This window comes from Bufo gargarizans, chromosome 1 (genome assembly GCF_014858855.1).
Source record: "Bufo gargarizans isolate SCDJY-AF-19 chromosome 1, ASM1485885v1, whole genome shotgun sequence".
Taxonomy (NCBI): Eukaryota; Metazoa; Chordata; class Amphibia; order Anura; family Bufonidae; genus Bufo; species Bufo gargarizans.
This window is the reverse complement of record NC_058080.1, coordinates 629982760-630007441: the sequence shown is the minus strand read 5'-3', so window position 1 is coordinate 630007441 and position 24682 is coordinate 629982760. Positions and strand designations below refer to the sequence as shown.

The window sequence follows — 24682 nt, the reverse complement described above, 5'->3', positions numbered from 1 at the left end:
CATCAGTAGGTGATCGGTGGGGGTCTGACACCTGAGACCCCAGCTGATCAGTCGTCTTGAGAAGGAAGCGGCGCTCCTTTGAGTGCCACTGCCTTCTCACAGCTTACAAAGCACAGCGCTGTACAAGCGCTGTGTCGGAGACCGGGTGAGTATAGTCTATAGAAAGGGGCTCTGGCATTGTGGGGGGTATTTGTACTATTGGAACCCCTTTAACACTATATATATATATATATATATATATATATATATATATATCTGGAAGCCCTCCACCCTTTAGTGAGAGAGAGAGTCAGTGGCACAATATAGTAGTTCCAGGAGCATTTAGGTAGGGAGCCTCGGCAGCATACAGCTTGATAAAACAGTTTATTCCACTCGCTGATACATTTGAGATAAAGGTGTCCTGTACTGGGCTGGACTCGTGTTCCACACAGGAGAGAGTTTTCGGTGTCGGCAGTGCCGTATGTGCCATTACGAGAAAGGCGTTGACGTTGCTATTGAAATGAACCAGAGACTGAAAGCATGGATTATGTGCGACACAGGAAACTCTCCTGTGCTGAGCACAAGCTGGAAATGGAGGTGCTGGAGCCAGGACAGATATCTGGAGATCAGGGCACCTTTGATAATTGAAGTATATATTTTAAGTGTTATGTCTTCTATTTTCTACACATATAAACAGAAATGTCCTGAGTTGGACAATACATTTAAAGGAGTTGTCCGAGATTTAAAAAAATAAAATAAAAAGGCAGGGTAGGTGTCATAATACTAACCTGCTCTGCTCCAGTGGTGCTGTTAGGATCCTCCTGGCCAAGGTTTTTTTGCCTAACTGCAGCAGTGCCTCGCCAGTATACTGCACTTGAGTGCTGCAGCCAATCACTGGCCTCAGTAGCCAATGATTGTCTGCAGCAGCCATGCGTGGTAGACGTGCAGGTTGTTGCTGCTGCTGCTAAGAATATGACTTGAGTTTCAGCAGGGAGGATCACAGCGACGGTGCTGGAATGGAGGAGGTTTGAACTAATGGGTAAAGTCTTCTTATTTTACCACCTTATTATTTTACCTTAAGTATGGCACAGGTTTTCATAAGAATGTAATGAGGCTTCTACTTCCTTTAGAATGACTGTGTTTTCCCACCTATCCCCCAAAGCACAAGGTGTGTTTTAGCAAGAATGGCTAAATTACGTAAAATGCTAAATTTAATATTTTGGTGAACAGAAGCTGGCACAGGATACCTTAGCTGGAGGACCGTGTTCTGTTTATCTGTAACAATGCCAGTTCTTATGTTCAGTATGGTGCCAGATGAGAACTATATTGCATGTTGCATGCATCACTTGTGAATAGAGGTACACTAGGTTGCTGTATTTTCTCTAACTCTCACTAGGGTCTCACTGCGCGGGTCTCTTTAGTACTACTGTGCTCGGGGCCTCTTCAAGTGCACCTAACCTACTGGATTATGCTCGTGCTCATCGTAAAAAGCTGACTACTTCTGGCTGCCTAGATGGTATGTGCAAATACACGCACACTGGTTTGTGCGCAAGCTGAGCCTCTGACCAGAGGATGGCATGCACAGTTTTGGTGTGCTATTTATTTATTTATTTATTTTATTTTATTTTATTTTACAATTTTATTTTTATTTTTTCCTCCAATAATGTATTTAAGAAATTGAAAAGCCTAATGTTTCCATCGTCAATTCTATAAGTTTTCTTTTTCATTCCTAGATATTTTTTTTCTTTAAATCAGATGTGTCTGAGCCCAAAATTATCAAAATTTAATATTTGCAAAACCTGTAAAAAATAATTTATTTTAATTTTATTTTGTTCTTATATCCTTTCCACTAACTCCAGTTTAAAAAGCTAAAACCAAAGTAGCCAGCTTTCCTCTGAAGTTTTTGAGGTTTTCACAAAAAACAACTAAAACAATTCCTCTTTTAAGGCGAGTGTCTTTGCTGTGATGGCACTGCATGCTGCTGGATTTTAACAAGTTGAAACCCACGGGGAGTCTCTTCCTTTCTACTTCCTATTCATTTTTTATAATTTTTTTTATTTATTTAGTAGCTTTTATGAATTTCAGGTACTCTTTTTCTCTTTCTTAGACTCCACACGCAGCTCTGCTGTTAAAAGGTTTTCTATCTCATTTGCTCGACACCCAACCAATGGTATGTTTTGTTTCTTTTAAATGATACCCCCATGCTACAAATTATTTTTTTTTTTTCATTTGGTTTCCAAACATGGGATGCGAATTCCACTTCTCTACTTTTGGTTGTCACCTCATTGGCTTTAGCATTTCACCACAACTATTTTTGTCTGTTCTCAAACAGCAAGTCGTCTTGTCATTTTAATTTTTTTCTCTATTGCGTTAAATATAACAGTTATTAAAAATACATTCAACATCGGCATTAATATGGTTATCTGAATTATGACTGATGTCAGAATTTTTTTATTCCCCTTTTTAAAATGCATAATGTGTTATTACACATTGTTGCTTTAATATATTTCTCTGGACTCTTTGTAAGCACAGGTTAATTTTTTTATTAGGAATCCTCATCATAAGATGTAAAATATATTTTTATTAAATGTATAAATGCCGTCTTTCAAAACAGTTTTGTAAATAGATTTTCCATTGAGTAGAATATGTGGCTGTGCTCTGTTAATGATCTTTTACCTTTTGTGGTAATTACTTTGTGGTTTTGATGCAGTTCTAGTATTAGCAGAAGTGAAGGTAAGTATGTGATAAGAGTTCTGAATACAACTTTAGACTATTGTTTTATGTGTTGTACATTAAAGGTAGTGGTACTGTGGTGTTTTAGGCAGCGAGTGCTGTTAATTTTTTTATTTTTCATTTTCGTAATGCTTTTTTTTTTAAACATATATAGGTCTTAATGTAACAATGTATACACATTTATATGTATGTCTTCCAGGATTTGAGCTGTACTCCATGGTGCCTTCCATATGCCCTTTAGAGACTCTCCACAACTCCTTATCTTTAAAGCAGATGGATGAGTTCCTTGCGGCAATTGCAGCCCCTTCGAGTGACTGTCTCCCGGATACTCCTACAGCTTCTCCTTGTAGGGTGTTTTTTTTTTCTATATTTTTATTAAATGAAATGATGTGCAGTTGTCTGTGTACATAATATAGATATGGGTGTACCTCCAAGGTGGGTGGTTGTTCTAAACCCAAAAACTCACGTATACTAGTGTAAAAACATGTGCATGATCGTCACGTTTGTTAGGCTGGGTTCACATCATGTTTTTTGTCTTCCATTTAACGTATATGTTAAACTGATTCCTCTGAAGAGTGGCATCCATCACCATAGAGTTCCATTGCAAAAAAAAAGTATGTTAATTTATATAGTTTTTTATTTTTTGCTAGACTTTGAGAAATGGAAAAGTGTAGTGTAATACACTTTTGCATCCTTTTTTTTTTTTTCTAATGTACATGTTAAACATAGGCCAAAAACGTGATGGGAAACCACCTTTACTAGTACTGCACATATATAAGATGGCTATCTTTCCTAACCCTTTTCTAAACATACACATTTAGATAGACTGTGTGTGCAGGTTTATTTCAGTGTGGACAGAGGGAGAAGTGTTGCAAGAGGCATCAGCATATCTGCCCGGGAAATAAAGGATTGGGAATGGTAAAATCAAATATTCCCAAGGCAGATTACGAAGGACTATTAGGCCCCTTTCACACGGGCGAGTTTTCCGTGCGGGTGCGATCCGTGCGGCGAACGTATGGCACCCGCACTAAATCCTGACCCATTCATTTCTATGGGGCTGTGCACATGAGCGATGTTTTTAACGCATCACTTGTGCGTTCAGTTGAAATCGCAGCATGCTCTATATTTTCCGATTTTGACGTGACGCAGGCCCCATAGAAGTGAATGGGGTGTGTGAAAATCGGATGGCATCCGCAAGCAAGTACGGATGCCGTGCGATTTGCATGCATGGTTGCTAGGAGACCATCGGGATGGAGACCCGATCATTATTATTTTCCCTTATAACATGGTTATAAGGGAAAATAATAGCATTCTGAATACAGAATGCATAGTAAACCAGCGCTAGAGGGGTTAAAAAAAATAAAAAAAATTTAACTCACCTTAGTCCACTTGCTCGCGAAGCTGGCATCTCCTTGTGTCTCCGCTGCTGATGAACAGGACCTGGGGTGAGCTACTCCATTAAATAGAGCTTAAGGACCTTCGATGACGTCACTCCGGTCATCACATGATCTTTTACCATGGTGAATCACCATGGTAAAAGATCATGTGACGTACCATGTGATGACCGGAGTGACGTCATCGAAGGTCCTTAACCTGTATTTAATGGAGCAGCTCACCCCAGGTCCTGTTCATCAGCAGCGGAGACACAAGGAGATGCCAGCTTCGCGAGCAAGTGGACTAAGGTGAGTTAAATTTTTTTTTATATTTTTTTAACCCCTCTAGCGCTGGTTTACTATGCATTCTGTATTCAGAATGCTATTATTTTCCGTTATAACCATGTTATAAGGGAAAATAATACAATCTTCAGAACATCAATCCCAAGCCCGAACTTCTATGAAGAAGTTCGGGTTTGGGTACCAAACATGCGCGATTTTTCTCACGCGAGTGCAACGCATGACAATGTTTTGCACTTGCGCAGAAAAAATCGCGCATTTTCCCGCAACGCACCCGGCTCTTATCCGGGCAAAAAAACTCACGCCCGTGTGAAAGAGGCCTTACAGATCCTATATATACATTGGATATAAAAAGTCTACACACCCCTGTTAAAATGTCAGGTTTTGTGGTGTAAAAAAATGAAACAAAGATAAATCATTTCAGAACTTTTTCCACCTTTAATGTGACCTATAAACTGTACAACTTAATTGAAAAACAAACTGAAATCTTTTAGGTGGAGGGAAGAAAACAACAACAAAAAAACGAAATTAATTTGGTTGCATAAGTGTGCACACCCTCCTATAACTGGGGATGAAGCTGTGTTCAGAATTAAGCAATCACATTCAAAATCATGTTAAATAGGAGTCGGCATACACCTGCCTTCATTTAAAATGCCTCTGATTAACCCCAAATAAAGTTCAGCTGCTCTAGTTGGTCTTGTTGCGGTCATATTGTTGTTTGACTGTGACGCGGTTGCCGGTTGCAACGTGTTGTTGTTGGTTTGCACTTGCATTTCCCCTTTAAGGTGTGTCTCCTTGCTGTTTGGTGAGCGAGGGGTTAATATTCTAGCTAGTGGGGATTTTGGTGTGTCCTGGGTGTCGCCACTTGCTTGACTTTATCTGTGGCTTCCTGGCTGTTGTACTCCAGCCTTGTTTGGTGTTGGAGCTCTGCACCTTTGGACAAATTGTCTTCCTTTTGTATGTTCCTTATACCCTACTTCACCAGTTTTAAGTTAGGTGTGGGTTTATGTTCAGGGTGTGTTGTACGTCTTGATTATTACACGTCTGGGCTGTTGTTGGTGTTTGTCCCTGCATGTATAAAAGACGTTTTCCCTGTGTGTTGTGTCCTCCGGAAGGGGGTTGGTTTCCCGGAGGGGTGAACCACTAGCCTATATGCAGCGCTGCCTGGGGCTGCCATGCACCTTGCGGCATGGGGGTCCTGGCGGAATCTGGTGTGCTGGATACCTGTGTGAGTTGTTGGTACGGCGTCATGTTTGGTGTTAGGGCTCCTGTACGTATACACGTGTTCCAGTCTTGGAGACTTTGGCAGGTAAGTGTGTTGTTTTGTGTTCTTACCTGCCGATCCTCTTGCTGTGTATGGTCTCTCCTTTTCCCTACTATTAGGTCTTTAGAGACTCTTGTTCTTCCGTGTCTTGGATGAACAGGATGTCTCACCCTGCTCCTATCTGAGGGATTATCAGGGCGACTCAAGGTCCCAGTTTTCCAGGGTATGAGCCGTCCTACCATCCGGGTCCGCTCATACGATGAGGAGTTAGGCCGAATGCACACGGCCGTGTTCCGCGGCCGAGAGCGGTCCGTGGTAGGCCAGGCTGGATTCCTGTTCAGAGAAGGAGCGCACGGCGTCATTGGTTGCTATGACGCCGTGCGCTTCATGCCGCCGCTGCACTACAGTAATGCACTCGTATAGTCGGCATGAAGCGCACGGCGTCATGGCAACCAATGACGCCGTGCGCTCCTGCTCTGAACAGGAATCCAGCACGGCATACCACGGACCGCTCTCGGCCGCGGAACATGGCCGTGTGCATTCGGCCTTAGGGAGAGGATTAGGGACGCTATAGGAGGTGACCTGCTTCCCTTTTCCTGGCTTCTCGGCTTAGCTGCTATCAGTTATCCCTTTACATTGTACCGTGGGGGTTTTTCCCCCGCCCCACCGTGACAGGTCTTTCCTGAAATTTTCTTAGTCGCATCCCACAGCAGAGAGCTTCCAAAGTATCAGAGGGATCTCATTGTTAAAAGATATCAGTCAGGAGAAGGGTACAAAAGAATTTCCAAGGCATTAGATATACCATGGAAAACAGTGAAGACAGTCATCATCAAGTGGCGAAAATATGGCACAACAGTGACATTACCAAGAATTGAACGTCCCTCCAAATTGATGAAGAAAAGACGAGAAGAAAACTGGTCTGGGAGGCTACTAAGAGGACTACAGCAACATTAAAGAAGCTGCAGGAATATCTGGCAAGTACTGGCTGTGTGGTATATGTAACAACAATCTCCCTTATTCTTCATATGTCTGGACTATGGGGTAGAGTGGCAAAACGAAAGCCTTTTCTTAGGAAGAAAAACATCCAAGCCAGGCTACATTTTGCAAAAACACCTCTGAAGTCTCCCGAAAGGATGTGGGAAAAGGTGTTATGGTCTGATGAAATCAAGGTTTAACTTTTTGGCCATAATTCCAAAAGATATGTTTGGCGCACAAACAACACTGCACATCACCAAAAGAACGCCATACCCACAGTGAAGCATGGAACTGGGGCCTTAGTTAAGCTAGAGGGAATTATGAACAGTTCCAAATACCAGTCAATATTGGCACAAAACCTTCAGGCTTCTGCTAGAAAGCTGAACATGAAGAGCAACTTCATCTTTCAGCATGACAACTACCCAAAGCATACATCCAAATCAACAAAGGAATGGCTTCACCAGAAGAAGATTAAAGTTTTGGAATGGCCCAGCCAGAGCTGAATCCGATTTGAAAATCTGTGGGGTTATCTGAAGAGGGCTGTGCACAGGAGATGCCCTCGCAATCTGACAGATTTGGAGTGTTTTTGCAAAGAAGAGTGGGCAAATCTTCCCAAGTCAAAATGTGCCATGCAGATAGACTCATGCCCAAAAAGATTGAGTGCTGTAATAAGATCAAAAGGTACTTCAACAAAGTATTAGTTTAAGGGTGTGCACATTTATGCAACCATATTTATTTTATTTTTATATTTTTTTCTTCCCTCTACCTAAAAGATTTCAGTTTGTTTTTCAATTGAGTTGTACAGTTTATAGGTCACATTAAAGGTGGAAAAAGTTCTTAAATGATTTGTCTTTGTCTCATTTTTTTACATCACGGAAACCTGACATTTTAACAGGGGTGTGTAAACATTTTATATCCACTGTATATGTTACATTGTTGGCTAATTCCACTTGATGAAATATGGAAGCTGGCTGATCAGGGTTTGGTTTTGGTGACTGTGGATGAAGTTTGAGCTCGTTGTAGACATATCATTCGCATATATGAAATGGCAGGTCTTTCAATTATACACAACAGATAAGACTACTTTCACATCTGAGGATCTCAAAACAAGAATTAAATGGTTCAGATTTGTCCCCACTCATTGTCAGTGGGGACAAAACTGATCAGGATGCATAAGTATGCATCTGTTCCATTTTGGTGCTACACAAAACCACTGAAAATCAATGTAAGTCAATGGTGCCAGATCATTTTTATTTCTTTTTTGTTAGCAAAAAAAACTGATCCAGCGCCTATTGACTAACAATGATTTTCATATCGGATCCAGTTTGTTCAGTTTTGATTTAAAACATTTGGATGTATTAAATGGCACAGATCAGTTTATTTCGGTTTTGAGATCCTCTGCCCGATCTCAAAACCGGAATTAAGAACGCAAATGTGAAAGTAGCCTAATTCACAATGCAAGGGAAATGCATCATTTGAACCCACATATTGGGAAGTAGAACTGGTCTGAAGACTGAGGTTATAGGAAACATTATTTTGATTTATTTCATGCTCAGGAGATGATTTTTATTTGGTATAGGTACTCCTGGGTTTTACAGTCATGTCGGCAGGAAAGTCTCTTTGAATACATATACTCCTGCTAAAATACTTCCGACCCCATTGCTTCTTGGTGCTGATGGTACCGTATCAGACCCTGCTGCTACACGTAAGTAAAATTGCAAAAACAAAGTCTATAAATTTATGGAAAATTGCATACTAGTGATATATGGGTCCTTGTGCAGCTTAGGGCCCTTTCACACCTGCGTTATAGTCTTCCGGCATAGAGTTCCGTCGTCGGGGCTCTATGCCGGAAGAATACTGATCAGGATTTTCCTAATGCATTCTGAATGGACAGTCCGTCCTTCAGGATGCATCAGGATGTCTTCCGTTCCGGAACGGAACGTTTTTTGGCCGCAGCAAATAGCGCAGCATGCTGCGCTTTTTGCTCCGGCCAAAAATCCGGAACACTTGCCGCAAGGCCGGATCCGGAATGAATGCCCATTGAAAGGCATTGATCCGGATCCGGCCTTAAGCTAAACGTCGTTTCGGCGCATTGCCGGATGCGACGTTTAGCTTTTTCTCAATGGTTACCATGGCTGCCGGGACGCTAAAGTCCTGGCAGCCATGGTAAACTGTAGTGGGGAGCGGGGAGCAGCATACTTACCATCCGTGCGGCTCCCGGGGCGCTCCAGAGTGACGTCAGGGCGCCCCAGGCGCATGGATGACGTGATCGCATGGATCACATGATCCATGCGCATGGGGCGCTCTGACGTCATTCTGGAGCGCCCCGGGAGCCGCACGGATGGTAAGTATGCCGCTCCCCCGCTCCCCACTACTACTATGGCACCCAGGACTTTAATAGCGTCCTGGGTGCCATAGTAACACTGAAAGCATTTTGAAGACGGATCCGTCTTCAAATGCTTTCAGTACACTTGCGTTTTTCCGGATCCGGCGTGTAATTCCGGCAAGTGGAGTACACGCCGGATCCGGACAACGCAAGTGTGAAAGAGGCCTTAAAGGGTATTCCGGTAAAGTAATTACATTTTTGAAAAAACTGCATTAAGGCTGCAAGCTGTGACCCAACCAGGACCCGTACCTATACATATAACCAGAGTTTCCATTTAACTTGCAATCTATTTGTCTAGCTCCTGTGTGAGCCTGCAACACACTGAGAGTATTATGGCGTCTGATCTTCCTTCACAAAACTACAATCCCTAGTTTTCCTGCTGTGAGTGTTGATGTTTACTGATTGGCTGCCTTATATACAGTCCGGTCACGCCCCCTCTACTCAGTAATCCCCAGTACACTGGCACGCCCTTTGTTTCACAAGACATTTAGCTAGAGAATTGATAGCAACACACTGAGCATGCTCGACCTAATAAAGGCTCAGGTCGATGCCATGGTAAGTTGTGAGGAAACACAGTGGATAGCAGAGGTAGAAAACTACTTGTATAACAACTGAACAGTAAATATGTGAAAGTTACATTATATTAGCTAATTATTGATGATGAATTAGTCTAAAACATAAGTTATATTTCTCGCCCATATTCATTGGGGGACACAGGAACCGTGGTATAGCTATGTCCTCTAGGAGGCGTTGACACTAGATAAAGCTGTTAGCTCTCCCCTGGCAGCTATACCTCCTCCAGCCTGGAGAGAGAGCTTCAGTTTTTTCTAGTGTCAATAGGAGGAAAGACCTCCCTTTTTTTTAGTTTCTTATTTTTCTTATTTTCAGGTGGGAAACAGTGGTCTCCTCGCCTCCCTGTTCTCCCGGGGGAGCACGCCAATGTTGGTCCGCCACGCTGCCTCCTCCCCCACAAGAAGACAAGGTGGACCAGGGCAGCCTCTCTCCCCTGCATCCCGCCAGCTGAAGGGTCACCCATCCGAGCCCCTTTTCCAGCGTCCTGCCACTACGGTGCCAGTAGCTGAAAGGGGTGACCCTGCTGGATAAGAGGAGGGGTGAAGATGGCGGCAGGAAAGAGAAGAGGATAAAGATGAGGTGAGTACACGGGACTAGGTAAGTGTGTTAACCCTCCTGGCCCGCCCTCCCTCTTGGTGGCAATAGTCTTCAACAGCACAGGGCTCCCCTGAAGCCATTCCCAGCTCCCCTGAAGCCATTCCCAGCTCCCCTGAAGCCATTCCCAGCTCCCCTGAAGCCATTCCCAGCACCCCTGAAGCCATCAGCACCCCTGATGTCATTCCCTTCACTCCCCCTCCTGTTGTCCTCCAAGCCGGGACAACGGCACATAGGGGGTTAATGACCGCCGTCAGGAGCGCAGGAGGCTCCCACTCCCTGACAGTAAATTCTTCCTGAGCCCTACGGAAATGAGTTTCACTATAGCAGCACCTACCTCATTGCCACCCCTTTCGGGAGCGGACGCCGGGCGCGCCGCTCTGGATGGTGTTAACTGCGGTGGCGCTATGACTTGCGTTTGCCCGGCACCACATCGATGTTCCGGCCGCGATATTGTTTGCCCGGCCCGCACTGGTGTCCGCCCGGCCCGTTGCTCTGGCCTCTGTGTGCGGCCGATGCAGGGGCTAGCAATGCCCTAATCGGCTGCAAACTTCGTCCCCCTCCCTAGAAACAGAAACATGCTGAACTCCACCCCCGGTCCTCAAATGGCCTTAACCCTTTCTGCCAAGCCACCTCTTAGGCCGGCATATCTGGGGATCTACTCCTAGCGCAAGTTTTGTAATGTGGAAAAACTTAACCCCTTCCTTCCTCTTGTGCGCTTGAGGCCGACATCTTAGCTTTAAAAAAAAAAAATGTCCCCCTCCTCTGCCCTCACTACCGCAGGACCACCCTGTCTGGTGGTATCACGCTGGCCCCGTGTCCTATCTCGGATAAGGAGGACCTCTCATAGTTCCCAGTCCGCCCTTCGGGGCCGTTTGGTTGATAATTCTCCACCTTCACAGATCCTGTGGAGGACAGCTGAAGTATTCCCAATCCACTCTCTGGGTCGTTTGGTTGATAATTTCCACCTGCGCAATTCAGTGAAGGACCTCTGAAGGATTCCAATCCGCCCTCTGGGACAGTTTGATAATTCCCCACCTCCGCAATACAGTGGAGACGCTCTGGAATTCCCAATCCACCCTCCTGGGTCGTTTGGTTGATCATTCTCCACCAGCGCATTCAATAAGGGACCTCTGACATTTCCAATCCACACCCCTGGGTCGTTTGGTTGATAATTCTCCGCCGGCGCAATTCAATTAAGGACCTCTGACCTTCCCAATCCACCCTCCCGGGTCGTTTGATTGATAATTCTCCACCTGTGCAATCCACACTCCGGAGTCGTTTGATGAACAGACCTCTAGAATTCTCATTCCACCCCCTGGGTAGTTTGGTTGATAAGTCCCCACCTGCGCAGTCCGCAACTGCCAGGGGCGAGATTCTGAGGGGTAGACATATGCGTGTGCGAACCACAGCACATCTTTCTCCTCACAACCCCACCCTTCCTCCTTGGGTCACACGCATTAACACCTTCCTTAGGTGGCGCGATGACATTATCACTTGTTACATTGTGTGCTGTATGCATTACCCCTTTACTTAGGTGCATTAATTGCACTCCCACGGGGTACAGGACTCGCCACATGCACTAGTTCTCGCCGTGGGCATTAACCCACTTTATAGGTGTAATATTTTCCCTACCACTGGTACTTGCCATATGCATTCCACCTTCCATAGGTAGGGTAATTGCACCACCATTGGATATGGTCCGACTGTTGCGCTATCCTTCCATAGGCGGAGTGTTGCACATCACCGTGCTTCCTGTTGCATTACCCCCTTCCACATGTGATCCACTAGCAGGGGAATAACTAAACGACTTCGGATGCTGCAATTCAACTGCGCCACGGCTCTAGGTGCCTTTGCTTAGTTCACAAGGGGGCGTGGCAACCGTCAGTACCCGTGGATGCCTGGTACTCTTTCTCTAGTGGTATATGGGTGCCTCCAGTGGATACGGTGGCTATTCCTCATTGTATCCTTCTTTTCCTTTTGGTGCTGGTTTTGGGCAGGGGGTTACCTAGCATCACTTATGTGTCCTGGAGACCCCTCATCTCCATGGGCCTCCATTGTTACAGTTGTTCATGATATGGTCCGCATCAATATGTAGTGAGTATGTTCCAGCGAGTAGAGTGTTCACTGACTGTATTCTCTATCCACCACTCCTTCTCTGGAAAAGTGGTTATGCTGGCACTCTGGTTTAGCTGCTACAGCTTGTTCTCCTCCTCAGGTGCAGCTTTTCGCTAATGCTCGAGTTCGTGGTCGCTGCAGTGGGACATCCCCCTCAGGTAGGGTTCCTACCCTGGCGCTAGCTTGGCAGTTGCGCCTGTTCAGCGCCCTTCCAGGTAGAGTTTTTAAGGTTAGCTCTACTTAACTGGGGCAGTATGGTACGTGGCTTCTACGGATAGTCCCAGGCCTCCCCCTCAGTTTTGCGCTTATGGGGCAAGCACTGGCTACTACTGTGGGAGTGGTATTGCGTTACCACTACATACTTGGGTTCTTACTGCACAGCTCTTTCGTCAGGCGGTGGACTCTTTAGCACTGAATTTGGTGGCCTCTGCGGGTGGCCCCCTCCTCTGCTGGGATATCGGGCAAGCAGTACAGTGTGACTCCCCATGCCTGGCTTCCTCCCCAGGTGGAGTTTTTGCACAGCCACTTAATTCTTGGCTACTTCTGTATAGCGCTTGTCTCAGATGGGGAATGGGCTTAGACCTAGCCTATTCTTCTCCTGTCTTTTCCTCCTCTGGCTCATGGTTCATAACTACCCTGCATGCCTTGGTAGTTCCTACATTACTACCTTCCCTCATCCACATTTGCACGGGGTGTTCGTTGGTGGCCTTCCATTCCAGGCACGCTCTGGTCCCGACTGTTGGGCTGTGGCGCCCTTCACATCCCCTCCTTCTACAGGGACTCCACCATTGGTCTGGGTGTGCGAATGGGATCTACACGAAAGCTTCCCACCTTTCTCTCCAGAGCCAGAGTTCCAGAAGCATACGACGTGGACGCCCTTTTTTCCCTCCCTATGTGTTTCTTCCCCTCCTTCCCGGGGTTCTATGGAAGATCAAGATTGACCCCGTCGCGTATGGTACGCCGACCTCGTTCTCCTTCTAGGAGACGTCCCTGGGTCACTGCCACTCGGAGACGACCTTCTTTCGCAAGGTCCTGTCTTACATCGGCATTTAGATGACTGCGTGCTTATTGAAACCGCCATTCTGACGTGGAGAGGGTTTTCGACGATGTCATCTGCTCTATGATTCAGGCCAGGAAGCCTGCTTCGCCAAGAATCCTATTATGGGACCTGGAGGTCCTTCCTGGGCTTCTGTGAAAGCCGGGACATCCCCTCGCTCCGTTTTTTTTCTCTCCCCACGGTCCTATCCTTTCTACAATCAGGGTTGGACCTTGGTTTAGCCCTTAGTTCCTTGATGCGTCTGGTGTTGGCGCTTCTGTCCTGGGGCAGATTTCCAGCGTCCTCTGGTTCCCCTGGAAACCTTCCTTCAGGGACTGGCACATACGGGTCCTCGTACCGTCCTTGCCGCCTTGGGATCTGAATATAGTTCTCTCAGTGTTACATTCTTCTCCCCTTGAGCCCTTACGGGAGTTCTCACTCTGGCTCCTGTCCTATAAGATAGTTTTTTTTCTTGTGGCCATCACATCCATTAGATGGGTGTCTAAGTTTGGGGTGCTCTCTTGCAAAAATCCTCTTCCTGGTTCTTCACAAGGATAAGGCAGTTCTCCGGCCTATTCCTTCTTCTCCCAAAAGTGGTCTCTGACTTACATATCAATGAAGAAATTGTCCTTCCTTAATTGTCCCTCTCCTTCACACCCCACGGAAGGGAGTTACACTATTGGACGTTGTCAGTGCTCTAATCTTTATTGGCAGCCTCCAGTCCCTTCCGGCGTACGGAACCCCTTTTTGTCTTCCGGAGAGTCCCGCTAGGGATTGGCGGCCTCCAAGGTGGCGATTGCACGTTGGATTCGGTCTGCAAGTGCTGAAGCATACTGCGCCCGGAGCAGGGTTCCGCCCTTGGGTGTCACGGCTCACTCCACCACTGCGGTGGGCGTTTTCTTGGGCTCGGAGGAATCGCGCTTGGGCTTCACAGTTGTGTAAGGCGGCTACTGGTCCTCCTTACACATGTTCACAAAAAATTACCAGGTGCATACATATGCATCGGCGGTCACTGCTTTGGGCCGCGCAGGAGTCAGTTCTTAGATGCCTGCAGGGACGCTTGCTTCCATGGGTCAGTGTTTTTTTCCCTCCCTTTGAACTGCTTTTGGACGTCCCACAGTTACTGTGTCCCCCAATGAATATGAGCGACAAAAGGAGATTCTTGTATAACTTACCAGTAAAATCTCTTTCTCGCTCTTCATTGGGGGACACAGCACCCACCCAGTATTATTGTCCGGCCACAGTTGTGGCTGTTGCTGGTTTGAACCCCGTTGGGTCGTTTGACATGGTTGGTGTTCCACGTGTTTTTCTTTGGTTGGCTTGCTTCTCCTACTGCTTGTACACAAACTGAAGCTCTCTCTCCAGGCTGGAGGGGGTATAGCTGCCAGGGGAGGAGCTAACAGCTTTTACTAGTGTCCACACCTCCTAGAGGACATGGCTACTATACCCACGGTTCCTGTGTCCTCCAATGAAGAGCGAGAGAGAGATTTTACTGGTTAGTTATACAAAAATCTCCTTTTATGGTAACCGGAATACCCCTTTAACCCTCCAAATGGGCTTTTCTTTTAAAATGCAAAGCTGTTCTATGTACATCTGCTCAGGCCAGATTCACACAAGGATATGGTGGACGTATGGCGAGTTTAACTGACCCGAACTCACAGCATCATAGATCCCTATAATGATGTGAGTTCAAGTCAGGCCAATAACAGGTCTGCCATACGCCCGCGTGTATCCAGCCTTACCATTTGTAGAGGTGGCTAAGCATCTGGGAGATGTAGACTATAGGATCACAATGCTACAGCTGGGAAGAAACTTTGATAAAATGACGTTTGGCTAAAATTATGTATTGTACTCTGAAGAAGGAAGCAACTTCAGAATGACATAGGGGCCCTTCTATATTCTTTATATACTTTCTGTCCTTGTCTTGCAGATGGCAGTGGACCATCAAGCACCATCTCTATAGCTTGTGATCTGCTCTCGGAAGATAGCAAAAGGCAAGAAGAGACGGCTCATCTCCAGCAAGATGTCTGTGTACAAGCAAGACCAAATCTACATTCTTAAAGAGTTGTAGTAATGCAGCATTAGCGAATTGTATCTATATCTGAGATATTTAAATATTTTTTTTACTTCATATCAGATTGTATATACTGACAGAGCATAGATGAAATGTACAATAAAGGGGTATTCCCACTGGACATTTATGGCATATCATTAGGAAAGGTCTTAAAGGCTATGTACACCTTTGTGGGGGGGGGGGGTTATTGCATTGTACTGATTCTAAGCTAAAACTCATTTTCTTCAGTTGGTCTTTATTAAAAAATATGGAGCCATTTTTTCTGTACAGTGCCGAGATGCTCTAGAGCAGCCTCTGGATTTTCTCTTTTCCATCAGTTACCTCTGCTCTCTGACATTATAAACACTCTTACTGATAAGAATGTGGCTTAAATAAGTGTTTATGACCTCTTAGTAGTTTAGAGATGAGGCTTATTAGATGACCGGCACAAATTGAAAGTACCAGTCACACAGTTATAAAAACCGTTTACCCTTTGTGACAGAACGGCTCAATATTTTTAGTAAAGTTAATTGAAAATTGTTTTTTTAGCCAAAATAAATAAAATCAAGTCATAAACAAAAATTGCCTCCGAAGGTATACATGGCCTTTAAATGTTCTAGAGGTGCGGATCCCACCTCTGAGACCTACTGCTATCTCAAGAACGGGCCCCGATGTGAATTCACAGCAAGAAGTCCATGTGTGTTTCTCTATTTACTCCTATGGGACTAAAGAAAATAGCAGAGCGTTGGCTTGGCTTTTATTTTCGGAAGTCCCATAGCAGTGAATGAAAAAGACACCATGCATGTGCAGTGTGCGCTTCATTTACAGCAGGGCCCCATTCTTGACATAGGAGCGGCTCCCAGAGGTAGGACCTACACCTGTCAGATATAGATATATATATATAGATAGATAGATAGATAGATAGATAGAGATATATAGATATAGATATATCGATATATATATATATATATATATATATATATATATATATATCTCTACTGCAAATGCCCAGATGAGACAACCCCTTTAATTATTTAGTGTTTACATTGTATGCTACACATCCAGCATATACAGCAACGAAGGAAAAGCTTGCTACAGCTTTCCCTGTCATTCACGGGGTGAATTATTGGACCTGTAGTGCACTGTGTTCTGCACATTTACTTTGCCAAGTAACTTTTTAATCTAAACCTTATGTTTTCTGGGCAGGTTTTACACATCCCAGAATGCAGCAAGCAATGTAAAAAATGTATACTTTTATCCTGGTTGTTATGGCTGTGACCAGTGATACATATTTTACAGCTCTAATGTCTGTGTGTTCTCTTTGTTACAAAAAAGGAGCTAAAACTCTGACCCTAACATCTGTAGTAATTACTAGTCGTAGTAATTAGTTTATCGCCATATCTAGTACACACTTAAGGATAAGGTGTATGACTACATATATACATCCATAAGTACACCGTTTTAGTTATTAAAACTTTTTTTTTCTTTTTATGTAGAGAACAAAAGCGAATATAATTAAAGTGCTTTTCCATTACTTGGTGTCGCTGACCCTTCATAGTGACATATCAGATCGGTTTTGGCACTCCGACCCCCACCAATCACTAGAACGAGGAGATAGAAGTGCTGGCAGAATCTAGATAGACCGATGGATGTTCTATTGAGGCCATCTCCTGCAGCGAGAAGAGAGCATGCTATGTGTGTGTCTCTCTCTCCCATTTCTAATGGTCAGTGGGGGTCTCAGCACTCGGGCCCCCACAGATCCAAACCTTTGATATGTTGCTATGACATATTAAGAGTTCAGTTACATAAGTATTGATGACCAATCCTCACGATAGGTCTTTAGTATCAGATTAGTGGGATCTGACTCCCGGCACCCATGTTGCTATATGATGGATGATTCTGTGCTGGGTATACTATAAAGAGCAGACAAGCACTGCGGCCCCTTCAAACACAGATTTTTGGGGTCCCAGGAGTCCAACCCCCAACAATCGGATATTAATGACTAGTCCTGAGGATAGGTTTCTATATTTAAATCCCGGACAACATGGCAAATTAGAAAACAAAATATAATGGCGAATACTTCCAGCGTCCCAAACACGGCTAGTAATGCTGCAAGGCGGGTAGGACTAACCACCATCCGATGCAAATTACTAGACACTGAAAATGTAATGAACTCCATTGATTTGCATGAACCGAGTTATGTCACAAATAGTGTCATTCGCCAAAAGATGACCTCAAATTTCACATTACCATTAATATTCACATCATCTAATTAAAGGCAATGTGTATGTATAGCCGCATGCCTGATAAGACAATATAATTATATATATCAAAAGTTTCGCATCCATAATCTAGGCCTTACTGTTACTTCACATTTGGCTACTTGATCTAATCCGAATGTGTATGCTCACGCAGTTGTGCCCATAGGTTCACGTAACTATTGACCGTATCGCTTGCACATGCTCTTCTATACTGGTCTTAAACCAGTGCATGACCTAGTCAGATGCCCTCATTGTCCCTGACTTGCTGTTCTTGTGCTCTCCTCTTAAGCGGGCCATACATGAGACTCTTCTCTCTTGCCAGGTTGACGGCGGTTTTCTGAACTCCGTCATAAACGTGCACTTTCAGCTTATGCAATCTTGTATTTATTTCAGAGGAGAGAAGGAAATAAGCTGCAGCCAGATCCCACTTCTCCCATTGGGAAAAAGGGTCAACATTGATATCCAACTTGTCTGACCCCTCTCTGCCCCAATGTCTGCTGTCCGCTTCAGACATGCTGCTCCCGGGAACCAAGTTACTGGCATGTTTTGTATTATAATCTATGGGCAAAGTCTTGTGCTTGTTTAAAAAAAAAGTATTTATACTGTACAAGTACAGCTAAACCTTTTTTTATGAGTCAGCTCCTCTATTGACCAAATTTAGTTTTACCTTGACATCCCAAGTATGAGCTTAAAGAAAAAAAGTTGGATCATTTAAGGGGCAGTCAAACTTCTGTTACTTTTCCTTTTGTTCCATGTTCTTGTATCTGTTACATTATTGGTCTGTTTAATTATTTTCCACATTTTTCTGTATTTTTTTATTTTATTTCCCCCAAAGTCCCCCCTGCTTATTAAATGCCAAATACTTCAGTTTCTTGTACTGTATACCAGTTTGTTACTTTGTCTATGCTTTGTCTTTTCCACTTGCTAAAAAGTGTTTTTAGGACCTTGTTGAGATACATTTATATACTGCCGGCTTAGTAGTATATACTGTATCATGTAAATACATGGACTTTGATTTGCATTTCTTCAGGTTGTATTTTTAGCTATGTTATACTGCAGACATTCTTTATTTTCTAATACATTCAAAATATAAATTATTTTGTAATCTTTAGTTGGTGTATTGTCTTGACATTTATAGACCGATATTAGGCTTCATATTGCGGCAGTAAGACGCAGGCCCTGCACGCTTCTACCGAACAGAATTCTATGTAACTTAAATTCTAATGTATATCAAGTCTGTCTCCGTCAGGTCTCTCTATTGGAGATCAGATTTTAGCTGGAGATCAGTAAATATTCTCCAGTCTGATGTGTTGGCCTCAAAAAAGGTGACGAATCCTCGACTTCTATATCATCATAAGAAGCGTTGGCTCAAGTGTGCAAAAAAGTGCGAACGGTGGACAAGTACAAGATTGGAAACGGGTGATTTGGAGCAATTAGATGAAAGTCAATAGATGGGTGCAAATAGGTCTGGAAGAAACCAGGGAAAAAGGGAATAACGGATCGAGAAATTGAAGTTCGGTGGAGGAAGCCTGATGATATGGAGTTGTTTTGCAGCCAAAGCCGTTGGATACTTGACCAGGATCGATGGTGGTCTCAATGCTGAGCAATATGAGTATCCTACAAGACGAGTTACTTTGTACACTCAAGTACTATGGTATGAAAAGGATGACAGAGTTCCAGCAGGACAATGACCAGAAGCATACGTCGAGATTGGTGAAGAAATGGTTCAGTGACAATTAAGTCAGAGGCTGGATTGGCCCCCACAGTCCCCAGACCTCTACCAAACAATTGTGGGTAGAGTGGAAGAAAAAGCTATATTTGTGCCCGAGTGAGTCGACCAGCATGCACCAACATTGGGAACGTGTAGAAAAGACCTGGGAACAGATTTCGGTTGACATGCTTGAATCTGATTGAGAACATGCCCAGAAAGATTCGGGCAGTGTTGAAAGCCAAAGGTTGATTTACAAAATAATAAAAATTTAGAATTTTAGGAGCGAAACAGTAACCACACAACATGAAGCGGCATAACTAATATGCTATATAGTTACAAGTCCAGTTTATGTAGGAGATGGCCAAGATGATTGTCTATAAGATGATGGTAGTCACATGTTCGATGCTGTAGTGGATGGTGAGATACGGAGCCTGAAAGTCAAAAGTTCAAAACATTGTCACCCTTTTGCTCGTCAGTGTATCTGAATAGTACATCCATCGTATACACTTGGAAGGGATAGAACTGATTGCACTTGTCAGTGTCATTTTTAAAGGGCTTTTCTAAGATTTTGGTATTGATGAGCTATCCTCAGGATAGGTCGTAAATATCAGATGGGCGGGGGTCCGACTCCCGGGAACCCCGCCGATCAGCTGTTTGAAGAGGCTGCGGCAGCCTCCTAGGTCAGTGACATCACGTGGCCTAGGCTCGGCTCAGTCCCATAAGTCATCAGAATCTTGGAAAAGCCCTTTAATGTGTCTAGGAGCATTCTGCTGTGTGCGCCCTGCCACAAGAATCTAATGGAGTACATTACTTTTCTCTGCAAATCAACCATACATCATATCCTCTTGAGCTCCACTGTATTTCCATACAATATTAATATAATATTTATAACCTGCTGCTGCATCTGCAAAGGGATTAGCAAGCACTCAAGACTCCGAGCTACAGCAAAGTCCTAACATTATATATAGAGATGTCCCCGAAGTAGTGAGGGGGTAATACTTTGCCTTTTATAAAAAGAACTGCTCTGTAATATTAATTTAACATTAAAGGAACACTTCATGCAAACTGATACACTAAGTAATGGCTGGATCAGGGCATGAGGGGGCGGTGCCTGATTCAGAGAACACCCCTGAGAGAATGTGTCATGCAGCGCCCCCTCAGGGCATTTTCTTGCATCGGCTACTCCCTGTGTTCATTGCTTCCTATTGGTAATGGACCACAAAATATCCTGGAAGGGTAAATAGTTTCTTGTGTGTCAAAATGTAGATTTCAGAATAGTTGAGTGGTTGGGTCTAACAACTTGCCAAATTACTGGTCAGCACTGGCTTGCTGTCATTACATTATACCGGCAGAGCGAATTTTAGCAGACGGATTTTATGAAGGTACCGAATTATGTTCTCAACAGGAAAACTACCTCTCCATTGCATGCCTTCCCCTTACATGCTTAAAGGTCCGTTCACACGTCTGTAGTGTATTGCGGATCCGCAATACACCCGGCCGGCACCCCATAGAACTGCCTATTCTTGTTCTCAATTGTGGAACGGATACAGACATGTGAATGGACTCCAAGGAGCCTGTCCTTCCTGCTACAACTACTGGTGGCAGTTGAAGAATGGAACTGAGCATGTGCTTCAGTCTTAGGCTACTTTCACACTTGCGTTCAGAGCGGATCCGTCTGAGACGGATCCGCTCATATAATGCAGACGGTGGCTCCGTTCAGAACGGATCCGTCTGCATTATATTGTTAAAAAATTTCTAAGTGTCAAAGTAGCCTGAACGGATCCGTCCAGACTTTACATTGAAAGTCAATGGGGGACGGATCCGTTTGAAGAGCGGAGGCTGAATGCTGCCAGACTGTTGCATTCTGAGCGGATCCGCATCCACTCAGAATGCATTAGGGCTGGAAGGATGCGTTCGGGGCCGCTTGTGAGCCCCTTCAAACGGAGCTCACAAGCGGACACCCGAACGTTAGTGTGAAAGTAGCCTTAGTGAGCAGGCCAGATAATTTAAAAAGTAAGCAACCAGTAGGTGGCGCTATACGGATTGATTAACTCAGTAGCTATCATACATTTTTTCCATTAAATACAATTACAAAAGTATTCAGATCCAGGGGCTGGTTTGAAAACTGTAGAATATTATTTGTGGGAAAACCTTTTTATTCACATTTAAGACTTGTATTAGTACAAGAATAACGTGGCAACCAAAATACTAGTCACATAGTTATAACCAATATGTCACCACATCTTTCGGTGGGACATGGGAGTGTAATAGGCCTGGGACACAGGCACAGTGTTACAGATGGAGTGAGGCGACCACTTTTTTTTGCCACTTTAGAGAGATCATAAAGGCAGCACTCCTCAGGGACATTAGCATCATACACTGTTGGTGCCCTCTTTGTTTATAATGTACCCCTGCAAGTGCCCTTTTTTTTTTTTTTTTTTTTTTTTATTATAATGTCCCCCCAGCAGGGCCCTCTTTATTTATAATGTCCCCCCAGCAGGGCCCTCTTTATTTATAATGTCCCCCCAGCAGGGCCCTCTTTATTTATAATGTCCCCCCAGCAGTGCCCTCTTTATTTATAATGTCCCCCCAGCAGGGCCCTCTTTATTTATAATGTCCCCCCAGCAGGGCCCTCTTTATTTATAATGTCCCCCCAGCAGGGCCCTCTTTATTTATAATGTCCCCCCAGCAGGGCCCTCTTTATTTATAATGTCCCCCCAGCAGGGCCCTCTTTATTTATAATGTCCCCCCAGCAGGGCCCTCTTTATTTATAATGTCCCCCCAGCAGGGCCCTCTTTATTTATAATGTCCCCCCAGCAGGGCCCTCTTTATTTATAATGTCCCCCCAGCAGGGCCCTCTTTATTTATAATGTCCCCCCCAGCAGTGCCCTCTTTATTTATAATGTCCCCCCCAGCAGTGCCCTCTTTATTTATAATGTCCCCCCAGCAGTGCCCTCTTTATTTATAATGTCCCCCCAGCAGTGCCCTCTTTATTTATAATGTCCCCCCAGCAGTGCCCTCTTTATTTATAATGTCCCCCCAGCAGTGCCCTCTTTATTTATAATGTCCCCCCAGCAGTGCCCTCTTTATTTATAATGTCCCCCCAGCAGTGCCCTCTTTATTTATAATGTCCCCCCAGCAGGGCCCTCTTTATTTATAATGTCCCCCCAGCAGGGCCCTCTTTATTTATAATGTCCCCCCAGCAGGGCCCTCTTTATTTATAATGTCCCCCCAGCAGTGCCCTCTTTATTTATAATGTCCCCCCAGCAGTGCCCTCTTTATTTATAATGTCCCCCCAGCAGTGCCCTCTTTATTTATAATGTCCCCCAGCAGGGCCCTCTATTTATAATGTCCCCCAGCAGTGCCCTCCCTATCTATAGTGCCCCCCAACAGTGCCCTCTATTTATAATGTCCCCCAGCAGTGCCCTCTTTATGTATAATGTCCCTGGTAGTGCCTGCTTTATGTATAAAGTCCCCCAGCAGTGCCCTCTTTATAGTGTCCCACAACAATGCCCTCTTTATGTATAGTGTCCCCCCAGCAGGGCCCTCTTTATTTATAGTCTCCCCCAGCAGTGCTATATTTATTTATAATGTCCCCCAGCAATGTCTTCTTTATTTATGTCCCCCAGCAGGGCCCTCTATGTATAATTTCCCCCATCAATGCCCTCTTTATGTATAATGTTCCTAAGCAGTGCCCTCTTAATCTATAGTGTCCCACAACAATGCCCTCTTTATTTATACTGTCCCCCAGGAGTGCCCTCTTTATTTATACTGTCCCCCAGCAGTGCCCTCTTTATTTATACTGTCCCCCAGCAGTGCCCTCTTTATTTATATTGTCCCCCAGCAGTTCCCTCTTTATTAATAATGTCCCCCAGCAGTGCCCTCTTTATTAATAATGTCCCCCAGCAGTGCCCTATTCATATACATATACATACTGGGGGCACTTTGGCACTATTATTTCTGCAGTATACTGTTTGGGGGCACAGCATGCACAGTATTGGGGGTAGGATTAGGATGGCACTGTTGAGCCAACAGGTTGGAAAGGATGATGGAAAAGTGAGGAATCTAGAATGTTTGTGTGTCAAACTCTGCAGAGACCGGATGCGGCTGAAATACTTTGTCATGGTGGTCTGGTCCGAATGGAGAAGATGAGGAGACGTCACTTAGAGGTATGCTACCCTGCTGATAACTCTCTTGCACTATAAGCTGGAACTTGTGGAATAAGGTGTCCACTGTATAATGCTGGCTTGTTGTTGCTCTGGTTGTTCACTGGGTGATGGGTGTCCGAACTGTATTCCCTGAGCTGCAGCTGGTCGCTCTGCGGTCTATTTCATGCTGTGGCTTTCCTGTTATCCTAACGCTCTTGCAGTCTCTGGCGTAGCGGTCTCACAGGAGAATGGGTTCTACCACTGGTCCCTAGGACCAGGTGTAATTGGACGTGCTTCCACACACCACGCTGTCCTAGCTAGAACTCCCCCTCCAGGCAGAAAGCAGCACCAGCCTACTCCTACCAAGAGGGGAGGACACAGGGTGATTAACCCCGTCCTTGCCACCCATACCCCATCTTCTGGTGTACATAACATAGGAAAACAGTCTGCAATGTTGCATAACCATTTAGGAAGGTAGCTGTAGTGTGTTTCTTTTACCTATCTCCCGTTCTTGGTTGTGGTCACATGACCATGTCCATGCAGCTCTTTCTTATATCCTATTACATTATGTCCATGGGCGTGTCAATCTATTCAAAAGGGGAGTGTCTGTGACTAAATGGTGGGAGGAGCTAGAAACTAGATGGGCGTTGTTAAAGGGGTCGGCATCATGACATTCTGTAAATGTGACTATGAATGTGATCACAGTGATGATTTCAGCACTGGGGCCCCACCACTACTCACACACTTATTAAAGGGGTTTTCCGGAATTACTATGATCTTTACCAGATCTCCTCATCTAGTTGCTTGCACGCCATGTACATCTTCCCAATGCTCTTTTCAGTTTGGACTCTCCTGGCCAATGTCAGTCTGTTTCCATCCTGGAAGTGGCACTTCCTGTTCCTGTATCCAACCAAACCCATGATGCCCTTGTCCTTTCTCTGCCACAGCTCCAGCACCGCCCTTAAAGGGGTTTTGCCACTTCAGCAAATAGCATTTATTATGCAGAGATTTGCCGTATTTTGTTGTTGTTTCATTGCCTAAAAAAAGGTTCAAAAATGAATGTTGCAAAATGGCTGATGATTGCCCTGCAAAAACCACACCCACTTGTCTTAGCCACACCTTCTTGGTTGGCTCCACCTACAACATGAGGCCGCTTTGTTGAGTTCCGAATCTGCCCT

General features: G+C 44.7%; 1 protein-coding gene across 11 annotated transcripts in view; it reads left to right on the top strand.

The window, feature by feature from the left end:
• Window positions 1-18756, top strand: part of PPIP5K2 (diphosphoinositol pentakisphosphate kinase 2) — a 133599-nt gene extending 114843 nt beyond the window's left edge. For 4 of the 11 annotated variants that reach the window (XM_044275957.1, XM_044275961.1, XM_044275959.1 and 1 more), the window contains 5 exons: window positions 1376-1495; window positions 2087-2149; window positions 2912-3058; window positions 8204-8329; window positions 15262-18756. In XM_044275957.1, coding sequence (XP_044131892.1) covers window positions 1376-1495; window positions 2087-2149; window positions 2912-3058; window positions 8204-8329; window positions 15262-15392 — 587 coding nt within the window. In that variant the 3' untranslated portion in view covers window positions 15393-18756. The remainder of the gene's footprint in view (window positions 1-1375; window positions 1496-2086; window positions 2150-2911; window positions 3059-8203; window positions 8330-15261) is intronic. The other 7 variants (XM_044275960.1, XM_044275962.1, XM_044275965.1 and 4 more) reach the window with 3 other exon arrangements.
• Window positions 18757-24682: the final 5926 nt, after the last annotated feature.